Source organism: Colletes gigas, unplaced genomic scaffold, assembly GCF_013123115.1.
Source record: "Colletes gigas isolate AHSC1104 unplaced genomic scaffold, ASM1312311v1 Colletes_gigas_Sc00018, whole genome shotgun sequence".
Lineage (NCBI taxonomy): Eukaryota > Metazoa > Arthropoda > Insecta > Hymenoptera > Colletidae > Colletes > Colletes gigas.
In genome coordinates, this window is record NW_025106647.1 from 3,653,432 (window position 1) to 3,677,174 (window position 23,743).

At 36.6% G+C, this 23,743-nt stretch overlaps 1 protein-coding gene across 1 annotated transcript in view; it reads right to left on the reverse strand.

Moving 5' to 3' along the window:
* Window positions 1–3,026: 3,026 nt before the first annotated feature.
* The window catches only part of LOC122400415 (collagen alpha-5(IV) chain), a 101,952-nt gene continuing 81,235 nt past the window's right edge, over window positions 3,027–23,743 (reverse strand). Inside the window, exons 6-27 of the mRNA XM_043401870.1 lie at window positions 21,876–22,115; window positions 20,318–20,479; window positions 20,034–20,160; window positions 19,492–19,641; window positions 19,234–19,410; window positions 17,668–17,832; window positions 15,719–16,053; window positions 14,865–15,114; window positions 14,296–14,489; window positions 14,009–14,215; window positions 13,828–13,933; window positions 13,003–13,547; window positions 12,593–12,791; window positions 12,014–12,213; window positions 11,361–11,460; window positions 10,680–10,865; window positions 9,601–9,893; window positions 9,303–9,390; window positions 9,059–9,229; window positions 8,401–8,586; window positions 6,888–7,180; window positions 3,027–5,277 (exon numbers count right to left, since the gene is read on the reverse strand). Coding sequence (XP_043257805.1) covers window positions 4,945–5,277; window positions 6,888–7,180; window positions 8,401–8,586; window positions 9,059–9,229; window positions 9,303–9,390; window positions 9,601–9,893; window positions 10,680–10,865; window positions 11,361–11,460; window positions 12,014–12,213; window positions 12,593–12,791; window positions 13,003–13,547; window positions 13,828–13,933; window positions 14,009–14,215; window positions 14,296–14,489; window positions 14,865–15,114; window positions 15,719–16,053; window positions 17,668–17,832; window positions 19,234–19,410; window positions 19,492–19,641; window positions 20,034–20,160; window positions 20,318–20,479; window positions 21,876–22,115 — 4,707 coding nt within the window. The 3' untranslated portion in view covers window positions 3,027–4,944. The remainder of the gene's footprint in view (window positions 5,278–6,887; window positions 7,181–8,400; window positions 8,587–9,058; window positions 9,230–9,302; window positions 9,391–9,600; window positions 9,894–10,679; window positions 10,866–11,360; window positions 11,461–12,013; window positions 12,214–12,592; window positions 12,792–13,002; window positions 13,548–13,827; window positions 13,934–14,008; window positions 14,216–14,295; window positions 14,490–14,864; window positions 15,115–15,718; window positions 16,054–17,667; window positions 17,833–19,233; window positions 19,411–19,491; window positions 19,642–20,033; window positions 20,161–20,317; window positions 20,480–21,875; window positions 22,116–23,743) is intronic.

The following is a 23,743-nucleotide window of genomic DNA, read 5'->3' on the forward strand; positions in this document are numbered from 1 at the left end:
CTAAGCTTCTGCTGGTCTCTACATGTTTCTACTGGTCACTGCTTGTCTCTGCTGGCCTCCACTGGCATCTATTGACTGCTATTCACCACTCCTGATACTTCTGCCAACGTATAACAATAAATACTGCCACACTCTCCCAGTCTCTGCTGGCTCCTGCTGGCCTCTGTTGACCACTGCCTACATTTCTGACAACGTATAACGATTACTACTGACTTCTGCCAGCCTCCGCTGGCCTCTGCTGACCGTTGCAGACCACTGCTGACCCCTGCTGACCACTGCAGACCACTGCTGACCTGATGTATATGTATTAAAGCTTTGTATATTGTAAATCTATAGCAATAAATGATATAATTTCAAAGAATTCTATGTGTTCTCATCATTTTTTACCTTTCTTTTCCTCTCCAAATTATTCCCTTAGTTATAAGATGCGTGTCAACCTCTTCGCAAGGCCGCCAACATTTTGGAAAAATTCCGGACCCTGGAAATCCGAATGGCCTTCACCCAATTTAGGAAGTGTATCAAGGTCAAGCTCAAGGCCATTCGAATTTTAGGGAAATTCAGGGCACTATGGAAATCCGGATGGCCTTGACCCAATTTAGGAAGTAGGTCAAGGTCACCGGCATTTCATAAAACGTTCTGAGCACTTTGGGAATCCGGATTTGGCCTTGACCCAGTTTCAAAAGTGGATCAAGATCACCAGCATTTTGGGAATGTTCACGGCACTTTAGGATTAAAGTTTTAACTGGGAAACGGTTTCTTATAACTATGGGATTGATTTGGAGAGGAAAAGAAAGGTAAAAATGATGAGAACACATAGAATTCTTTGAAATTATATCATTTATTGCCATAGATTTACATTATACAAAGCTTTGATACATATGTATTATGTTAGAAGTTGCCAGCAACGGTCAGCAGTGGTCAGCAGAGGGAAGCTGACGTCAGGTGTTGCTGGTAGGGGCCAGCTGAGGCCAAGAGATGCTGGCGGTGGTCAGCAGAGGCTGGCAGTAGTCAGTAGTAATCGTTGTACGTTGCCATAAATATAAGCGGTGGTCAGCAGAGGCCAGCAGAAGCTAGCAGAGGTTGGGAGAGGCTGGCAGTAACCAGTAGTAATCGTTATACATTGCCAGAAGTATCGGGAGTGGTCAGCAATGGTCAGCAGTAGTCAGCAGAGGCTAGCAGTAGCAAGTAGTATTCTTTTTACATTGTCAGAAATATTAGGAGTGGTAAGCAAGTAGGGAAAATAAAAAATGTCCTTATAATAATGCATATATAATTCTAATCGTAAATTGAATTTCATAAAAAAAAATTATAAAGCCTTTATCTGTTTTTTAATAATAATGCTTTGTATATTATTTTATTATTTAAAATATCGGTACGCAATACATAAATAAAAAATTGTGAAATACTTATTATAGCTAACGCAATAGTTTCTATATCTCGATATAAATATTCTTTGGAACTTTCTGTAATATATGCCAACCATAATAGTGAAACAGCTTGGCGGTTGCTAAAGTTGATCTAATTTACAGACTATTAAAAATCGTAAGAGAGTTTTTTTATTATATATTATTTTGTGCTCCCTTCTTTCGTTCCAGAACACTGTTACTGGCATCTCTTTTGTTACATTTTCTGTACACACTTAAAAAACGTTAAATATAATAAAAAAATAGATTATTTGTAAAATACAATTCAAAAAATTACATATTTGAAAGGAAAACAATTTTGTTTTTATCCTTCGCGTTGTTTAATATCGATCTGTCTACCGGAAAAGGAACTCGAAGGCCTCTATTGTGTACACGTTTTCAAACGCGGCAAACATTCGTGGCTGCGGGAAAAATGCGAATTCTTTTCCTTTCCAAGTGCGCGGAAGATCTTTCAAAGTAAATGGAAGCTTTTATGCAAATGCTCGTTCAATCTCCAGCATACGTGTCAGCTTCTGTTATCTGAACTTACGCTCTTTGTTAAATCTTTGTGCGGTCAGAGGTCACGGTTATTCACGGTGCTATACTTTTGCTGCTCTAAATGCACGCTAAGAAATATTAGCTCAGAAAACGATTTTGGTCATCGGGACGACGCAAAAGTTTCTAAATTTATAATAGAATAATGAAATATTTTACAATCATTTTCTTAAAACTGTAGCTGGAAACGATGACAGGTATCAACAGTTGAATCAAAAGAGTTTCAAAATTTCAGAATTTAACTTGTGTTTTTAATTATTAAATATGAATGATCAGAAATTGGTAGAAATGATCCTATTGTAATGATAAAGGAGTAACCTAACGAGCCTTACAAGTCATCCATATTGGTTCTTCCATAAAGAATGAGAAATGGACAATAAAATATAAAAAGTATTTTATTCAGTCAATCATTGGTGAGGCTACTCTATAAGAGGCAGAGTTGATTAAGCATTGAAATAATATCGAATAGGAGCAACAATTTGGTATCATTTACTACTACATAATATAAAATTTTCTAATCGACTAAACTGTCTGCGTTTGGAACCTTTAATTTTCATATTAAGAATTTCATTTTCATAATTTAACAATTCTTATAGAGTCTATTAGATATAATTATTATAAGGTCATAAATGCAGTAAACATAACTATAACGTTATTATTCTATCTGTGATTGTGGGTCTACAGAAAGTGCATCTGAGTAAATATCTATTCCTTGTTCAAGAATGCAATAGACACTGCCAGTTTCTTTTCGATAATTCCATGTACAAAATAAAACTCAGTAATATCCAGACTCGAGTAAATTTTTAATCTAGATATGTACAATGAACAACTGAATTATAAAATAAAATTATATATTTTACATTAATAATAAATCGCTATACGGTGTTTTACTAATTTATTACTTGAATGAAATTTTATATTAAAATAATTTAAATAGACTGTTAATAAATGTTCTGTATTAGTATCATTCCCATAAATTACTCGAAAACGTGTTCACAGAAGAGCATGCGAGAGACCCTGTCGCCATGTTGTTTTTACAAATCAGATCTCTGGACCACAGCTTCCAGATAGCTTCTATAAAATATATTTATTCGTTGTAAATACATAGACAGTTACAGTAGCGGTATATCGTACAGAAAATATCGTTAATTTAAATTTATCCGTGAGGTCGATGCGACGTCGATTGGCAGTTTCGTCGAGGACGTTAGCCCTCGTATTTTTTTGGCATAAGACATATATCATCCCTAAATCCGGCCGCAACGGTACGCACACATAATTGTCCACACGGTTACAGAAATTCATGCCACGTTGACGAAAAATGATCCTTCGTTTTATTTTATTCTTTTATCTTCGGCTACACTTTATCTGAACTTTGAACTTTAAAGTCACTTACTCGCGTGTTATTTCAACCCTCTGTTTCATCCATTACGTTCATGAATTAATTAATACTCGAGCCAAATAATAAATGTCTGAATCCGCAGAGCTATTTCTATAAGACAATACCATGACAAATTCAATGAAGTTTTCTCAGTGAACTTTATAAGAATTTTTAAGTTAATTCCTTGCTTTACGATTCATTTTCAAGTAAACGTATTTATTCGGTCGCAGCACTGTACAAACAGCAGTTATAAATTAAATTAATATAGTTCAATTTTGGAGTTAAATTATATTTTATTAGCGTGGGGATGTAAGGGAAGTATTAAACAAATTTCTTGTTAAATAATTCAAACATCAGGTCGTACACCAAGTGTATTGCAAAATGGATCTTTCTTCATGTTTTATTTATTGATTACTAGTTACTAGTTAGTAACATTGTAACTTGGGGATTACTCTGTTTTTGATAACATACGTTCAGGGTACGATAATTCTACATAAAAGGGTTAATATCACATACACTGTTGAATGTCTGAACAAACGACCGAATAAGAAATAAATACTATTTCTATCTAACTACACGGACAAATAATTTTGAAATACTTGAACTCGTAGATTATTGATAGAAGCTGAAGTCTAATACTACAAAAATTGTTTCGAGCAATGTTGAAGCAGGTAGATTCCAATCGTGAGATTAATACATTCAATTTGGTCGTGAAAGAAGACTGAAATGAATCAAAGTATCGTGGCTGGAGAACAATGTCGTCCCGACTCGACTTTGACCACGCTTAAATTTCTCATACACACACACACTCACACACACTCATACACATGTTCACACTCCTAACGTCGACTCAGGACTTCAATACACCTGCATAATGCGAAACGACGATTTCAATTCGTTTTGTGGGATATTTCAATCTCATTATTGCAACAATACTTCGTTGACACTTATCGATAGACTGCGAATCTTTATGCAAATTTATATTCTTATTAATAGAATGAATAAAATGGGAGCTTTGTAGAGGGTTGCTTCAAACGTCGTATCGTGCTTTAAGCGTTTCTTATATTTTTGATTTTGAAGAATATTGAGAATTAAAATTTCCCATAAATGCACAAACATCCGCAGTCTACTTATCAACATCGAGTATACTGAAAGTTAGTTGATATAAAATTTCTTTCCGTCTACGATAGTCCCGTTGGCAATAGTTTCCGTAACTGTGCGTACGCCGGGCAACAAAAAAGGCAGTCATAAACTAATTTTTTTAACAAAAATTAATAAAATCGATCTATAATTCTTTTGGCAGAACAAAGCGATAGACTGGAGTGTCGCAACAGCGTTTTTGCTCCCGGTTCTCTGCGCCGTTGAGGAAGACGCGACAAACTTATCTAAAGCTACTGGTTCGAAGTCTCATCCTGTTGTTTATATATACACAGAGTCGCTGTTCTCCTGCAAAGTCACTGGTGAATCGTGGCTGACGACGTCGCGATTTTTTAAGCCACTGCCAGGGGTTTTCGCGGTTCGTTCGAGTTTGCGAATTCGTTCCAATCTGCTGTCCTCGCTCCTGTTGGGGTCTCCTCCTCTACTGGTGGTGACGATTGCCTCTGAGGGCTAATAGGGATAACGCCGATCTGAGCGATGCTTGTAGCCAGTAAAGGGTAGCGGTGCTCGATACGGGTTTGGCTCTTCCGTGACGCGACGACGAAGACACACCGCGCAGCGGCTGATCCGCGAGGTGTGGTCCGCCTTCAGAGTCTGCTGAGATGGCTTCCGGAACATCTGGCTGTCCGTGATGGTGGCCAGCCAATAGGACGTGGCAGTGGAGAAGTAGTTGCAAGTGCCCAATCCTCGACACTCGATGAAGGGCCGCGCGCGGAATTCCTCCAAGCAGGAACCTGGCGAGATCAGCGATTGGCCGCCGCCGCCCGCCCCCGCGTCCCTATGCTGTAAGTTTCCAACGGGTTTAGTCATTCATCGATGTAATTCTGCACTGACTTTTCTTTATTTTAGTTTGAGATTCAAAATTAAATGGGTATAAATAAAATAAAATGGCAATAATATGCTGCGGTATTTAAACATTCTGTCGAAATACCCGTTACTACAAACAATATAATAAAATTCATTACTTGAAATAACTATTGCAGTAATGATTCGTAAGATGAACATTGCTCCAGGGTTTTTTTAAAATCCTGTCTTTAACGCTTCACTGGCTCTAAGGGGGGTGCCCACAGTCGAAAGGGATAGAAATGTTCAACTTACGAATCATGCCTGGGTTCATTTTAAGAATCGTTGCTGTATTTTGTCGCGAAACAGATGTCAAGAAGAAGTCGAAGGGAAATGAACGTATCTCCCAGTTGGAAGGGATAGAAATGTTCAACTTACGAATCACGTCTGGGGTTCATTTTACGAATCATTGCTGCATTTCATATAACGAAACTATTTTTGTTATTTTAAAGAGAAACACAAGACTGAAATGGTTAGGTTAGGTGTCATTTCCATCATCATCACTTTACAAAAGCACATTAATAACCACTTCCCGTGTCGCAAACTATGTTCTAATAACTGAAGTTTCCATCTTAATGGATTCTTTAATAAAGCGGTCCAGGAACTCAAGTTTCGTGGAAATTGTTCGTAATGGCATGTTTGAAGTTCAACAAATTTAATTATATTTAACACGATTCTAGTTTGCCAAAGGTATTGATGGATTGGGTCGTTCGGAATTCGGACAGGAGAAATATGGAACAGAGATTCCCGACCCTGATTTAGTTTATTGATTGTAACTGGATCATCCTTTGCGCCGCTATAATTGAATCTTAAGTATATCTGGAACTTCAAAATTTCAATACGACTCGCTGGCTAACGTATTTAGTAATAGTACACTATAATGCGAAAACTGTATCAAGTTGTGAGATTTCAACTTCTCTGTCCTTAAATTAGATCTACAAATTCATTTTCGACCTTTTTATGGTAATTTTAATATATATATACAGGGTGTTCCGCATTTTTCCGTACACACTTCAGCAGTGTGTTCTACAAGTAAAAATAAGATTAACAAAGCATTTATAGATTTTTTGTTATACAACATTTTAGTCTTAGTTTGACTTGTAGAACACACTGCTGAAGTGTGTACGGAAAAATGCGGAACCCTGTATGTTACAAAAATTAATTTAAATTATATAGTAATATGAAAAATTAATTTTAACATCGGCACAATGAAAGTTAATCAATCGAGGGTTCGACTTAGGTCTGTTGAATATTTATCTGCTAAATAAATACAACAGAGTTTCGACCTAAGTATGTATTTAGTTAACGTAGTTTTACAAAACGAAAATGCTATTCTTAGCTTCACGGTTTTCTGCTGATTTTGAGGCTCGGAAAAAAAGAATGAGACACTCAGGGAGTGCAATAAACGAGTGCCCTCCTCAGGTAGTACTGATCTTAGCAAGGGAGGGGACTGCACCAATGGATACAAATTTCCATTAAAAATACATGCATGCAACGCTTATTCTCAACAAGGTCACTTTCTGCTGCCATGTGTTAATAATTTTACTCACCATGAGGAAACTGTACCCGATCCAAAGTTCCTCCCAACCACTCGGACACTCCGGTATAGACATGGACTGGCTGTGAACCGCGATGGCTCGCGTTGGGAATTCACAAACGGAACATCTGGAGATGTATCTGCCGACTTCCGGTGCTGGTATGGGCGTCATCGACATAGGCATGGGTTCCGTCGTGCTCAACCAGTAACTGTAGTCGTTACGATTCGCGTAATCGCAGACGTTGTTGAAGTTACAGAACATGAAGGGCATAGTGGAGAACCTAGTAACGCAGCTACCAGCGGCACCTAAAGGAAGACATCGTATCAAACGTTTAGGCACTATAACAGCATTCTTATCTCTATAGCACTATTCGTATAGCAATCAATTTCATCAAAGATATTATAGAACATCATTTAACATTAGAACATTTAGACTGCAGATCGTTGAAATATTTTTTATAGTGTGAATATTCCATGACATCTGTAAAATACACCAAGATAGTTTAGTACATTTTGAAGTGGTATAACTCTTGAATTATTATACAGGGTATTCGGCAACCCCTGGGAAAAATTTTAATGGGAGATTCTGGAGGCCAAAATAAGAGGTGACCGAGCACACTGTATAAGTATTTAAATATTTTTTTGTAGGATTTAAAAATAAATGCGTCGAATAGTGCAAAACTATAGAGTTCCATTTAAAAAAAGAATGAAGTTGCATTTTCCAGATGTACCCTCTAACCGTTTTAGAGATATATAGGGTGTCCCGTAACTAGTGTAAGAACCGGAAATGGAGAGTAGCTGAGACGATTACTGAACAACAATTTCCTTTGCAAAAATGTCGGATGGGGCTTCGTTTTTTAATTATTACCTGCCTGGGTCCTATTGTCAGCACAGCAGGTAAATCGAATTTCAATTATTTCTCTATTAACCCTTTGCATTCGAGGAATGTTTCGGCATGCAGAAATCCAGTCTACTTTTTCAGCACAGTTTTTAATAACAAACGTTTACAAATGGTTCTTACCGTATTTATTTTAATTTTCTGAAAATAATTCTTATTTTAATTTTAAAACACTCTGGCCAGAAGCGTCACTCGGGTGCGAAGGGTTAATTTCCTAAAACTTCCGAGATTTTATTCCTTTTTCCTGGAAAACAGCGAATACAAATAATTAATAAATTCGATTTAGTAATTTACGTACTAATTACGAAGTAATTAACGAATTAGGTAACAGTTGCAGTGGTAATATTTTTAATTATTTGTATTCGTTCCTCGACGTATTTTCAATGCACATCTTGCTACCTACCCGACGCGTGGGCTCTCCGAGTTCTGACGGCCCTGAGCGCGCGGTAAGCGTGCGCCGTGATTGGTCAGTGTTTTCCCCATCCGACATTTTTGCAAAGGAAATTGTTGTTCAGTAATCGTTTCAGCTACCCCCCATTTCCGGTTCTTACACTAGTTACGGGACACCCTGTAGATATTCCCAGTTGCATGGGACGTTTTGTATAATCGCTATCGTCGCCTAACTTACCAAGATCTTGCCCGTAAGGATGCCCGTTACCCATTATATGCAACAATGAGAAACCGTCCCAGAGTTTGATCGTGTCTTTCGGACACAGAGGTATCATTTCGGATTGCGAGTGCCGAGCGAAGATGAAGCCTCTGCTTTTTGGAGCTGGCGCTGGTGGTGCCGGGGCTCCTGGTAATCCGGGGTATCCTGCAAATTCATCATTGACAATTTTATATTTTCTAATCGCTTTATATTAAAAATAGACACTCTATAAGCCTTACGTTCAAATAGAAAGTAGTTGGGGAATAATTTCATAGAGCACAAAGAGTTTTCTAAGGGGTTGCAAAGGGGTTGCAATCATTTTTATAGAAATTTAACCCTTTGGCTACTAAAAGCGTCTACAGGCGGTCAGTCAGTCAGTTGCAGAAGGCAAGAAAAAGTTTTTGCGTCAAAATCGACCATAGTCAAAGGGTTAATCGTGTTCAGTTAATAAATGAAAAGCCTTTAATTTGCTTTCATGATCAAAAAGGAAGTTTACAATAGTTCCCTTTTGTATTAATATTCTTTAGTTCTTTTTGTAATTTTAGTCTCAGGTGTTCGCTATATTTTCATTATTTCAATATCAAATCAACTAACATTTATTAGCATGTTCTTTGATAGTTAATAATCAATTCTTTACCTACGGATCCTGGACGTCCAACGGAACCGGGAGCACCAGAAAAACCGGGAGGACCTTCTTTGCCATCAGGTCCGGCAGTTCCTGGCAAACCAATCATTCCTTGTTCACCTGTCCTTCCAGGTATTCCATCTTCTCCTGGATCGCCAATCATTCCCCTCTCTCCAAAGTAACCTACATAAACGGTTGTTTAAAGTAATTTTTACACCAAATCTTCCGCATCTTTCAGAATTATTCGTCTTTATACCTGGCAGTCCTTCGAATCCTATGTCACCGGGTATTCCTTTTCTTGGGAAAGCTGAGAAGTGATTTATACCACGATTTCCTTTTTCTCCCTGTTAATGGAGTAGAATTTTAGAGAATTGTATCAAATTCATGTCTAAATAAAGATGTTGCAATGATATGCAATTACAAAGATGACTGAGAAAGTTTTATTAGCTTTCAGATTCAGCGATTCGACTCAAGAGTATTAATTAATTATGACCTTATAAATAATTTCTTCTTTAGAAGATAAAACAAAATTTATGTAATATGAGACTACTAACTTGTGGGCCTGAAGGTCCAAGTACTCCAGATAGACCAGTCTCGCCCTCATCACCACGTTCTCCTTTTGGTCCAGGTAGTCCGTCGAATCCAGAAAGGCCCGAATCACCTCTGTCGCCTTTTCGTCCTGGCCTGCCGTCGGGTCCAGGCCGTCCTTGATCTCCTGGTTCTCCTTTTATACTGATTCCATGTCTTCCGTGTTCTCCTCTGTATCCCTTTAGTCCAGGTGATCCAGGGAGACCTGGCAATCCTTCCATTCCTGGAGTTCCAGGGTAACCGACGAAACCTTTTGGACCTGAGTGACAAGATATACGTACAATGAATATGAAGTTTATTCCCACATTCACAAAAAGAAATAACTTTATTACTGTATGTGAAAAAAAAAACAATCTCGCGCAGATATACAAATGTACGTCAGTATTCTTTGTTCAGTGTGATATACCTACAAGGCAAGGGGCAAAAAGTGTCTAGTTATTTTTACTGATTGGAGTTGGTAGCGCTGGAACGGCGATATGAGGGGGAATACCGGAGTAGAGCGCCCGTGTAGTATGTAATGGCGTTGTGTGGAAACACGTGTAGGTAGAAATACCTATGTACGTTCATTGTTAAAATAAAAATAAATGTGTTGAAATAATAATGAGTTGTTTAGAATTGTTTAGAATGAGCCAAATACAATCCCAACAAAAAGTTTAAGGGTTCTACCAACACACCCATTCGATATTATGTCAAGATTCTTCTTATATTGTACAAACCTCTAATATCCTCAGTAATTAAAGTAATATATTTGTTAGTAATTTGCAAATACTATACTGCAACGAATGTGCAAAATTTGAATTATATAGCGAAGGAAAATTTTTCAAAGTAAATAATTTTCACTTTTACTTCTTAGTTTCTTACGAAAAAAAAAACTTAAAATGACTTTCTACCAGAGATTCCACAACATAGTAGCCTTAATTCTTGTCAAGCTGCTGAAATACTAAGACCGCAACCTTAAAAGCGGGTTTGAGAGACAATTCGTATTAACATTTACTGATATGTAATCAAACGTGATCAGAATTTATTACGAGTGGGGAGTACTGACCATCATCTCCTGGAAATCCTTTTGGTCCATGGAAGCTGTCACCAACGTCTCCTCTGTTTCCTTTGGGACCATCGTATCCATAATCTCCGGGAGCTCCCTTTGCTCCTGCATCTCCTGGTACACCAGGTATTCCATCGAATCCGTCTACTCCTTTGTCACCTCGTTCGGCGAATTCACCAGATAATCCTAAAATATTATATTGACACATAATAGTCAGTATTACATCGATGTTAGAAACAGCTCTGGCTACACCTTGCTTTTGGACTTATTCAAGATGGCGGCGAAAAGTCTAATTGTCGATGAGGAAAACCAGTGGAATTTCAAAGTGCTATAGATCAACGAGTAGTGCTTATGGAAAGGACCGTTTTAAGATATTAATCTGTTTTGTGTACGTAATATATCGTAATAACGTTATATAATGTATGGATTATTGAACGTTCGCTCGACTTTTACGAGAAACGTGAATAGGAGCAACGTAATGACTTCATTAATATTTTAAAAACCTCGAGTCAGATAATCCAGGGTTCGCTGTAACAAGTTTTGGATTTCGAATATCAAAAGCAAAATGTTACAAAAGTTAAATGGCATTTAAATTAAAATTAATAACAAAATTTAATGGTTATTTATCTTATTTGTTTGCATATATTTGAATGTGCTATTTATAAAACGTTTGATTGTTACCTGGACGTCCAGGAGGTCCTTCATTACCAGGAATACCAGGAAGACCTGGCATGCCTGGAAATCCATCAGGCCCTGTGTATCCTATGTCACCTGCTTCGCCCTAAAATAAAAATGGTTTCTTTAAATAATACGCATAGCAATAAAAATATTTTACTACCGTGTGTATGTAACGAAATGAATAAACAATAACCTGATTATTTAAGGATTTAACGAGACAGAAGCAAATCTACTATAAGTCTTTACTAATATTCTTTTGATAACAGAATGTTTACGAAAAACATTTATGCATAAACAATTTTAAAACTTTCGTTAGAATATTAAATACAATATTAACGTTATTTACGTTTAGATGTTTTCATCTCGTTATGCTAATTTAATGATTATTCATGATCAAAAAATATCAAATAAAGATATGAAAACATAACGTGTAATCTTGTCACAGATTAATAATAAAAAAATTCCTTAACGACACATCCATTTAGGCGTCTTCGTAAATTTGAAAATTATGGTTTTCATGAAGTTAATGCAACGCAATCGTTTTTACGAAACACGTGTCGTTACAAGATTAGTTTCAGAAATTGCTACACAGTCAATGTTTCTCTAAGATCGAATCATAATACGATTACACGATGTATCATTAACAGTTTGTATACCTTTCGACCAGGTAATCCTACGAAACCGTGATCACCCCACTCTCCCTTTTCACCTTTCCGGCCATCGTAGCCAGGATTTCCAAAATCTCCCACATCGGCCACAGTGTACGATGGTAGGCCAGGTTCACCTATCGAACCTTTCGGTCCTGGTGCACCCATTGTACCAGGAAATCCTCGAACACCCTCCTCACCGGGCATTCCTAACAAAAATTCACAGTCAGTGAACGCAAATTCTCTAACACACACAGTATTGAACATAAATATAAGACACTTTGTATGTTTCTATATTTTTTATATTTACAAGGAGAAAATGTGCATTTGATATATTAAAATTGAACTATCGTAGCAAAATTATTATAAAAGAAATAATTTCAAATATAAAAGTTTACTAAATAACTTTCAATTATAAAAGTTTACTGTTTCATTCGACTCCTGTCTTTCAGCTTTAAAGAAGTATTTAGGATAACTGTACTATACATATGTAGAGGATTCCTGAGTCTAAACAATTCTGAACAAAGATTGGGATACTATGCGTGTTAATATTTAAGTATTAAATTAGCTTTTGTTTGTAAAGCTTACCTGGCAGACCCATTTTACCAGGATCGCCACTCACTCCTGGTTTACCATTGAGACCATTGGGTCCAGGCAATCCCATTAGGCCTCGTTCACCTTTAACACCGTATTCACCAGGAATACCATGTAATCCTGGTCTTCCGCGGATGCCCCAGTCTCCTCTTGCCCCTTTCAATCCATCCGGTCCCATATCACCGATTTCACCCTATAGTACAGATAGTTTTCGTTTTATATTACAAATGTTAGCTCTAGTTTATCATTAATATAATGATGTGCATTAGCAACCTCAAAGGATTTCAGTTATTCTTCTTTAATCAAATATTAAAAATTGCCCAGTTTCGAACTCTACTCTAGCTATATCACGAATCGAACAATATTCTTAACATTCTTTATTGTCAGTATCTCCAGAAACGTACCTTTGATCCGGGTATACCGTCAAATCCGCGGTAACCTGGTTCACCTTTCGGTCCTTCCAGACCATCGAATCCGTCGGTAGCAAAACCACGTTCACCAGGTAAACCGGGTCTACCATCAACACCAGCGAGTCCAGGTGGTCCTACTGCTCCTGTGAAACCAGGCTCGCCTATGTCACCGTGTGGTCCGCTGAAGGCATTTTCACCCGGAGCTCCGTCGAAACCATCTGGACCACGGTCTCCAGTGGCACCTGGATATCCTGGCAAACCTTGCAAACCTGGAATACCAGCTGGTCCAGGGTTTCCTAGTTCCCCTTTGGATCCTGGCAGTCCCGAAATTCCATCGGAGCCAGGCCTGCCGGCCATACCAGGGTTACCGGTTTCACCAACGTCGCCGTCTTCTCCTGGCATACCTGGCATACCTGGCATACCGTCTCTACCTAAGTAACCCATTGGACCAGGATCACCGTCGTCACCTCGACGTCCAGGGAAACCAACTTCCCCCTTAACGCCCTTTATTCCGGTATATCCATCTGATCCGTCGGGCCCTGAACAAACATTTATCGTTTCACTAACAAAGGAAGCACACGAATTGTTTGACTTCGACTTTGATGCGAAGTAGTCGTCTAGTAATTGCAAGCAGTCTAGTTAGGTGGTTCACTCTGTATTATTTCCGTTTTATTTTTATTTGTTGCTCTTCCTGGTTGGAATTCAAACAATGATGCATCGTTATACAGTAATGCATCAAATACAGTGTCATCATCATCATTCTTTGTAACGTCCCTAACATTTAGTTGCATGGAATTCATTTAAACAAAAATATCGTACCTTGACGACCAGGTTCTCCAATTCTTCCAGGCATTCCGGGTATACCAGGTGTTCCAGGATAGCCTCTACCACCTCCAACACTGTTACCCCGTGAACCTTTAGCTCCCTGTACCATAAATTTGATACATTAAGTCTTAAAGTATTTATAAATCTTTTACCTTTCCAACGCTAGTAATTTTACCTGAAGACCTGGTAGACCGGCGAAACCAGGAGCTCCTTTGCCACCTTTGAAACCTTTAAGACCGTCTACTCCGTGTCTACCACGCAAGCCTGATGGACCAGCGTCACCGATCTCTCCCTTTTCACCCTTGGGACCTTCATCACCGAAATCACCGTACGTCAGATTCGTACCAGGGTTACCTCGATCACCTTTGCTACCTACACGACCCTGTAAAGCAAGAGAAGTTTGATAAAATTAGATAGACTAGGTTCATTTTTTTTGAGTCTAATTATTTCTTAGATACTTACTGGGAAACCAGTAGGTCCTTGTGCTCCTGGTGTACCCGCTGGGCCACGTGGACCTTCTTCTCCCGGCATTCCTGGGTAACCCTTTAATCCTGTAGGGCCTGGAGGCGATATACCGGGCGGTCCAACAATTCCTGGTGGTCCCGGATATCCTTCGTCGCCCAATCGTCCTTCGGCACCTGGAGCTCCATCGTCGCCTACGAGCATTTATGTTCTAAGAGTTCCATAACTGGCAGTAGAGCTTTTCGAGTACTTGTATTATTCAAGTATTTAAACCGAAATACATTTTTTCAACCAAAGTCAAGCATTTGATTATAAAATTTGAGAAAATTCAATCTGTTCAAACGTTTGAACAATTTTATTGCAAAATGTGAGAATTACTATAATGTAATACGTTAAAAACTTGCATGTTACTTATAAGAGTTATACTTATATTAAGGTTTTTATCCTTGTTCCAAAATTATCTTATTTTAAACTCAAAGAAATTTAAAATTTTAAACCATTCTTTAACTGTTTGATTTATTTTGCTTTTTCATCGAACAGGTAACAACGTCGTTTATCGAAATTCTCACCTGGATAACCTATTTCTCCTTTAAATCCCTTCTCTCCTGACAGATCTATATTATAACTCGAGGACAATCCGCGGTCTCCTTTTATTCCTTTATCACCTGCAAGACCCTTCATACCTGGTACGCCCGGATATCCGGGATCTCCATGCAGAGATTCGATTGGTACCAATACGTCATCACCTTTTTCACCAGGACTACCATCCAAACCTGGGAAAGCATCGCGACCCGGATATCCGGACTCACCATGATTACCCTGAAAGAAAAACAGCATTTTTTGTTATTGGAAATTTTTGGAAACAAGATTAACTCCCTATTTATTCATGATTCTGTTCCGTCTGAAATATAATATGTTTATGGTCATTTCTACACCCTCTCGGTTTATAATGCTTTCTCCTTTCCTAATAATTGACTTTATAATCCCAAAATACAGGTTGGTTGTGAATATGTGTTGTTAGAAATAATTACTAAACGATAAGAGGTAAGAGAAGAATGTAACAAGATTGTTTTTATAATCTTTTAAATGGAATTTAGGAATATAAAAGAGAACGTCTTCTTTTCAATTTTTAAAGGTCACGTTAAAGTCAATTTGTGTTTTTTAAACCAAGAGTGGGGATTTGTAGTTTTCATCATTTTGATTTGAAAATAATACTGCGTATATGTATGAAAAACATCGTTAAATATATGCTCGAAATGTCAATACGAAGCAGTCTATGGTTTTCTTTTTAAAAAATAATAAAAATGGCCTAAAAACTGCATGTCTAAACCTACTCTCTTAAGAGTCTAAAGACTAGGGCAACTTGTATGTTTAAAAAATTTTGACGCTTAAATAATGCTGGTTATTGGTAACAGGCTCTGACCTTTTGACCTTTAGGTCCTGATGGTCCTGTGTCACCACGCTGGCCAGATTCACCTTTTCCTCCTCTTTCTCCTTCTGGACCAGCGAATCCTACGTCGCCTTGATCACCAGGCTTTCCAATCAATAATCCGTCTGGATATATTTCCTTTCCTCTTTCTCCTTTAGGCCCCGGAGCTCCAGCGATTCCTGGTCTTCCGCTTTCACCTTCTAACCCTCTTGGTCCAACAGTACCCGGTTTTCCATGACTTCCCTTATATCCACGGGGACCAGGTAATCCATGGTATCCTGTCAGTCCAGGATACCCATCCCGTCCGTCTTCACCGTGCTCTCCCTTTTCTATGGAAAAAAATAGAAAGTTCGAACATTTTTACTTGACTCAATTTTCAATCAAAGTTCGCAAAATCGAGCAACTCGAAGAATAGAATAGAATTCTGTTACAAGTATATTGAGCTCTAGTAAAAATAGAAATGTTTCAACTAATCAAAATTTATTTACTCACTTTTGACTATTTATTTCTAAAATTCTTTTACTATACATATAGTAAATATATTATATAATTGTATACAGTGGAACCTCCATTCAGCTAATAGAATATTTTCTTTTCTGACATCAATTATTACATATTTGTGGTAAAAGAATAAACCTAATACCATTGACAATGGAGGATAAATAATATAAATAAATAATTTTTTTTCAAGTTTTGAATTCCAAAATCATCTTGCTCTTTTTTTAATACCTCAGATTTCTATAAATCTTGGAAGATTCAAACACTTTTAATTTATTCGGAGTCTTTAAATTTTGTAGACTGCATTTTAGATGACAATACATCATTATAGAAAAATTAGGTGTATATTTGACATATGCTTTGCTTGTAAATATTTAACGGAAGTCAACAATTTGGAGCTTTGGGACATTTGAAGACTGTTTTAAAAATCAAATAGCTTCATAAATCTTGAAATTTTTAAATGTTTAGAAATTACGTAGCTACACTTTTAAGTTAATTAAAAAAAAAAATGATGCAGTCTATTTGACATTATTTATGAATATTTAATTAACGTCCATCGATAAAAGAATAGGTCTGTTTCCCTGTGCTTTTCTTTGGACAATTCGTTCTGTTTGATTCAAATTTTCATTTAAGATATAGTGCTCGTTGAAGGGTACAAATTCGATAACGCCACAACTCTGCAACAAGTCAAAGTCATTGCTGTAACTTTCCAACGTTCTTGCCTCAAAATGTCATCATCATTAGTCCCGCTAGTAAAGTGATACCGTCTGGACAGTGACAAATGGAGCGAGACCATTGAGTAATATAACGCATCAGACCACGGATTTTCAAAGCGGCATTCACAAAACGCTGGTGAGTAGTATCGTATCAGTTATAGCAACTGAATGTTACATATACACGTGGTAACGTTCTGATAAATATTCTTTTTACAGATTTTTATATGAAAATATCACGAGAACATAAAGCAGCACGATGATTGTGAAATTCAAAAATTGAAAAAGAAATCATTTATATTATCCATAATTTTCTTCGGTTTAATATATACATATAAATGCATTACATTCGATTACTTATATTCAAATTTATGAGTAAAAAATTTGAATAAACCTTTTACTTAATTATAATACAATTTTAATTCGACAGAAATTATTTTCTGAATCGATTGGACCTCTATTTACAAATAAAATTTAAAGTAAAATAAATTTAAATTTATTTAATTGATCCATAAAACGAGTTCAACACCGAAGTATATTTTAATTTAAAATTAAATTATCGTTGTATTATAGCAGGGAAAGAGAATTATTTAGAAACGTGAATACTTCTCAGATATAGGATAAATGTTGACAATTGTGTATAATATTGCAACGTGGTAAATTCTGTATTTGATTATTCCTGTTCGTATTTCGAAGAAATTCATCGTTTCGTGTTTCGACAATTGAACCTACCTGCTGTACAAAGACCACAGTCGTCACCTTTCAGGCCCGTTGCACCTTTGTTACCCGGGGTACCAGGCCATCCGTCGGTTCCAGGAAATCCTGGTGGTCCTGGCAAACCACGATCACCTGGACGACCCTTGATTCTGATACCTTTACCCGGAAAACCTTTTGGACCTGTTCAATCAAGATATATTATCGTTACCGATTGCAACGAGAATTAAATCATAACTTAAATTATAACTGTCACGCGGTATCTTCTTTCTTATTCCAGAATTTACAGTTTTGGCGTTGTTAAACTGGACCATAATCGCCATATATTTATTAGTTGGGCATAGAGTTAGGAATATATAAAAGACATTTAATAGTTAAGAATACACCTTTACTGCAAAAGGTAAAAGTTATCACGTTCATCATTCTGGTATAAGGAAGATGATATACAAGGTGTTCCGCCACCCTTGGGAAAAATTTTAATGAAAGATTCTAAAGGCCAAAATAAGACGAAAAACAAGAATATCAACTTCCTGATTGAGGCTTCGAAAAAATTATTAAAAAGTTAAATTAAAAAATTTCAAATTGTTTTGGAAAAATTATTTTCGGTTTCAGGGGTCAATTGCAATTATTTTTGGTCATTACACATACCCCCGAAATCCTACGCACTTTCGAGAAAAAAATTCGAGATGGTGCTGAAATTTTTGACAAAATTAAAAAATTTCAAATTGTTCTGGAAAAATTATTTTCGGTTGTGGGGGTCAATTATAATCATTTTTTGTGAATAGACACACCCCCGAAATCCTACGTACTTTCGAGAAAAAAATTCTTTACCGAAAATATACTGTGTGGCCGGAAATGTTTCTATAACTATTTAACGAAGCCTCAATCAACAAATTAGTATCCTTGATTTTCATCTTATTTTGGCTTCTAGAATCTCCCATTAAAATTTTTCCCGGGGTTGGCCGAACACCCTGTATATAATATAAAAATTATATCATCATATCAATGTAATAATTAGTACTTCAATTAAAACGGGGAAAAGGAATTGGACACTTGTAAAAATTATTCAGTAACTAGGTTTGATGTTATAATGGTGTCTAAATGACTAGTTTGCTAATATTTAGCATTTTTTGTTACTTCAAGAAAAACAGGAAAGATTCATTATTTGGTGAACCTTATGATCTTTATGAAAAATAAATAACAGGAAGAAGTGAAGCCAAATAAATTATAAAAATCTTGAAAAATTTAACTTACGACATTGATGTGTTTTACTATATCTTTTCGCATAAAAAAAATAAAACGCAATCACTTATACTCGTGTTCCTGTTTCATAAAAAACCAGTTGATTGATACTTTGTCCAAAACGTTTGTGTATAAAAAATAACTCAAAATTAATAAATAGTATAGTACAAGTAAAACAGGATAATTAGGCAAAAGATACACATACTATATATAATTACAAGATTCTACTTCTTCTTTAAACAAATATTCATCATAAAATTTGAAGAATACCCGGCTGTAGGCTTTATAAAAATTCAATAGTTATAAGAATTCAGAATTTTATGAAAGTAGGAAGATAATTACCATGAAAACCATCATCACCACGATCCCCAGGTGGACCCGAGTATCCAGGCATTCCAGGTTTTCCGTCCAAACCTGGCGGTCCGAAGATCGTTACTCCAGGGAATCCTTTTGGTCCAGAAATTCCAGAAAGACCAGACGAACCTGGTAGACCTTCTTTGCCCATCGGTCCGGGAAGACCTAGAACAGTTACAATGACACATTTTTTATCCATTTCGATGTTTGGTCAACAATTTGTATGGGACATTGACGAACACGCACCATCGGATCCTGGCTCTCCTTTGACGGAAGATCCTTTTCGTCCAGCCAACCCAGGAGGTCCTGCAGGTCCTGGTGGGCCAGGTGGACCTATGTAGCCTACTAGACCAGGTTTACCAGGTATTCCCGAATCTCCCTTTGGACCCGGTGGACCTGATGCAATAAATAATCGTTAAATTTATTTTTCTTTATTAAAACTAACTCATGGTTAGAAATTCGGTACAGGTCATTTTACATGTTAGAAATATCGTACAATTTCGAAATGATTCCCCTCGGTTTTTTAATTCCAAGACTTTGAGGATTCATTGTCCCCGCGACAGGAGTAAAAAATGCCCGATCGATTTTTAAATAAATCGACTCTCACATAAAACTTACTTCGCAGGCTCAAACGTCTATTTTCTAATTCGTAGAATTTTTTTCAAGTAGTCTGGATCCAGATTCAGTGTAAAAAATGTTGCTTTTTCGCGTAAATAAATATAAAATGCAAAATGTACAAATCAATCTAATGATTCGCCACGGTTTAGTAAATGTAAATGAAAATGAACCTAAATCTCCGGCAATTCCAATGGGTCCTTGAATTATTTCGTCGAGATCTGGCATCCATTTTCCAGGTACACCGGAATATCCTGCATCACCAGGCAACCCTTTATTTCCTAATTCACCTGGCTCTCCCTGAATTTAAGGTATAAAATGCATAAACAGTTTCCAACTTTTAACAGTTTCTTAATTACTTTCTTGATGAACGATTATTTTTTAATCTATTTAAATAATACTGGACCGAACTCAGAGTTGGTTAAATACTTTTTGATGATGGAAATACGATACTCACGGTATCTCCGTCCAGTCCATCTATCCCAGCGTAACCTGGAGCACCTTTATCTCCTTTAAATCCAGCAGGACCAACTGGACCATCTCTGCCATGTTTACCCCTCGGGCCGACGTTCCCTTCTTCTCCTTTCCAGCCCTTAATACCTGGATATCCTTGACTTCCCTGCGTGAAAAATTTCACGAACACCATGAATCCACGCGATAATCCACGGAGATTATCTTTTAATTCTCAAACTTCTCGGATCTCTGCGACCACGGTAATAGTATTTAGAATTTCGCAGAGTCTAATGCATTCATCGTCAAAATAAATTAACTTGTTCTTAAATTTGTAGTAACTTACACTGGTTATATGTTATAGATAGATATTCAATTTTTATTTCTAATTTTTAAAAAATGGAGAAATTCTACGACGCTTCATTGCATGTTTGCATTTAAGGGGGCAGTCTCATGTGAGACCTTTGAAAAATCAATTTTTTTTTTATTTCAGTTCTTGAAAGTATGTATGTATATTTAAGAATGTACTGTTAAATTTTGATTGATAAATAACTGTTTCGAAAGGTTTACGATAAGGTCAAGAGACATCTCCTGTTTTTAAAAGTCGAAATTCTAGCGTTTGTATCTAGAGCTGGGATTGATTAGTATGATTTAGCAGACTTTAAATGCGTTTCTCTCGAAATGTTACTTTCTTAACTGGCGTAGATAAAATCTCAGAAACTATACGTTCGATTGTTCTGAAATTTTTTACACGTTGTTCCACATACTAACAGCTCTCGCCTGTACTAAAATTATATTTTAATATAATGAAAATATCATATACTTTTATTACAAAGTTTGCGGAAAAAATGACAAAATCTTGCAATTTTTAATTCAAGCTTTCGCCATTTTGCCAATCTTCAACATAAATTAATTATTTTGCTACGAGCGATAACAGAAAACCTACCGAATAAAAATCTTTTTCATTTTTTTGATTTAGTCAACCTTGAGATCTGCAATCACCTACGCCATTGTTTAATTTACGACATGTTTACTGTGGGCGTAATAAAAACATGAAAAGTCAATAAAAATTATTGAAAAATTTATTTTGCATTCCCAAAGGATAGTTAAGTAAACTGTGAAAATAAATTATAGCATTAGAGGTAATATTTAGTTAAAAAAAATTAATAAAGATGGTTAAATTTTGCAACGTATACATTAGACTGCTCCCTTAAATCGAAGGTGGTCATTTTGAGTATTTCTTATAAAGGTAAGCAATTAGACATCACTGGAGCACAAATAATGGTTATAACTCAGAAATTATGACGGTGCACGATTACAGGATTTTTTCTCATTGTTTTTATACGACAAAATGTGTACAAAATGTATACTCTGTGTACGCGAAAAGTTGGCTGGCGAAACGACGCGTCGCTATTGGTCGAAACGACGAAAGTAGGGATGGGCGGAGCGACCGATGTACTCCCCTCTCTCTTCTCCCGTCCCGTTAGCCAACTTCTCGCGCGCGCACAATACAAAATGTGTGTTGGGAGAAAACGTAGGTAAGTATAAATAAATAAAATACTCACGGTGGTGCCCATAAAGCCGTCCATTCCTCTTTGTCCTCGCATTCCCTCATCTCCTCGCATTCCCTTGGGACCCTTCGGACCTGGCGTCAGTTCATACGGCTCTTTCATCTTATATTCATCAGTGGTCGGTAATCCAGGTTCACCCCTGTCACCCAGTTCACCCGAAGCACCTTTCACGCCGTACACTGGTTCACCGATATCACCTTGCATTCCTGGCAGGCCCGGAAAGCCTCGATGACCCTAACAGATCGTTTTATTTTACACAATCTTTACGCGATCTCGAGACGAATTTTTACGGTACCAAGGAACAAAGATTCCATTTCTTCAACGAAAATTTGTCTGAAATCTTTCCCTACTTTACAACACGAAGTACCAATACAATAATGACGCTTGTTATTAATCTTGCAGCGATGCTATTTTAAGAGATTACTTTATTCGACGCAGGTTTTAGTTCAATAACAATGAAATTCTTCTTCTTAAAAATCTTTTCTTGCTTCGTATAAAACATATTTCGAGTCACAAGCTTGTTCACATTTTTGTTCCGCGCAGAATGCTCGAGTGGAACGAGAGAAGTAAAGATGGCGGCACCCAGTTCGAATGTCCTCGTATATGTTATTTCATTTTCTACTGGATAAAAGTGCAAACTAACATTCGCTCGTGATATTTGTCAGTCTTGTAACGATATTTAAATATTGAATACTGTGTAGTGTTTTGTAGTAGCTAATAAAAATGGGGAAATTTGTGTTTCAATAATAGATTACAACGAACGCAAGTATATTAATTTACTCGATCGAACAGTTAAATTTTTGTTTTCTAAATTGAATTCTAATTTTTACTCCATCGAATCGACAGGTATTCATTACTTTCCTTTCACAGATAGCCAATGCAGAGAACAGAGGTCTTGCGTTTCTTGGAAGTTGACGATCATTCGGTGGAATCTTCCTCCGGGAGAAGACGTCTCGCGTTATCAGTGATAGTGGCGTCAGCGGATAACAGCCGGAGAACCGCGACGCCTCAGATTTCATTAGACGCTGGTCCGTTTCGTATTCAACGATTAACACATGGCACCTTTGCTACGACTGCTTCATCGTTTCTCATCCGGTTTGCTCTTTGTGTACTTTTGCGAATTCATTTTACAACGCATTTCGCGAACACCGACGCGTCACCTGTATTTACGATTGCTGGATATTTGTTCTTCGCGGAAAAACATTCCTCAGAATTACTTTACGATTCAAGTATTTTACACCAATTTTTACCACCTTTCCTTTTCATCGTTCTTTTTTTAAATAAATATGAAACAAGGAATTTTCGAACCTGCCAATCGCGTTGCTTCGTTTGAAATTTTTTTGCATTTTTATTTAAGAAATAAAAGCTGAGTTTATTTCCTAACTTTTCCTTTCTAGCCAATTAGCATTTTACAACTAAAATTATTATTGTTTGAACAGAATTTTTGTTGTCGATGACTCAGTAATCGTTAATGGTGAGCGGAGAAAACAAATTTTTAAATAAATTATCATGTATATAAAATATTACTATTATTATGTAATCTGTGGTACACTCGCGTCGGTATTTATGACACTTTTTATTATAAATGATCAAAAATAAAGTTAACGACTTATTTATTGTGCAGATATGTTTATATAATTTTAAATAAATTGTAAATAAAAATAGAATCTATATTTTTGTGTTCTTTCTGTAGTAAATAAAATTGTTATAGTAAACTGTTCTTTTTGTACAGTATACTTATTATGTATTTTGTAACAAATATATACTAGTATGAGAAAGCGTAGAAAATAAATTAAGCAATTTCATTTACAATTTATTTAAAATGATATATTTTCATGGGCAAAAAATTAATACAAAATGAA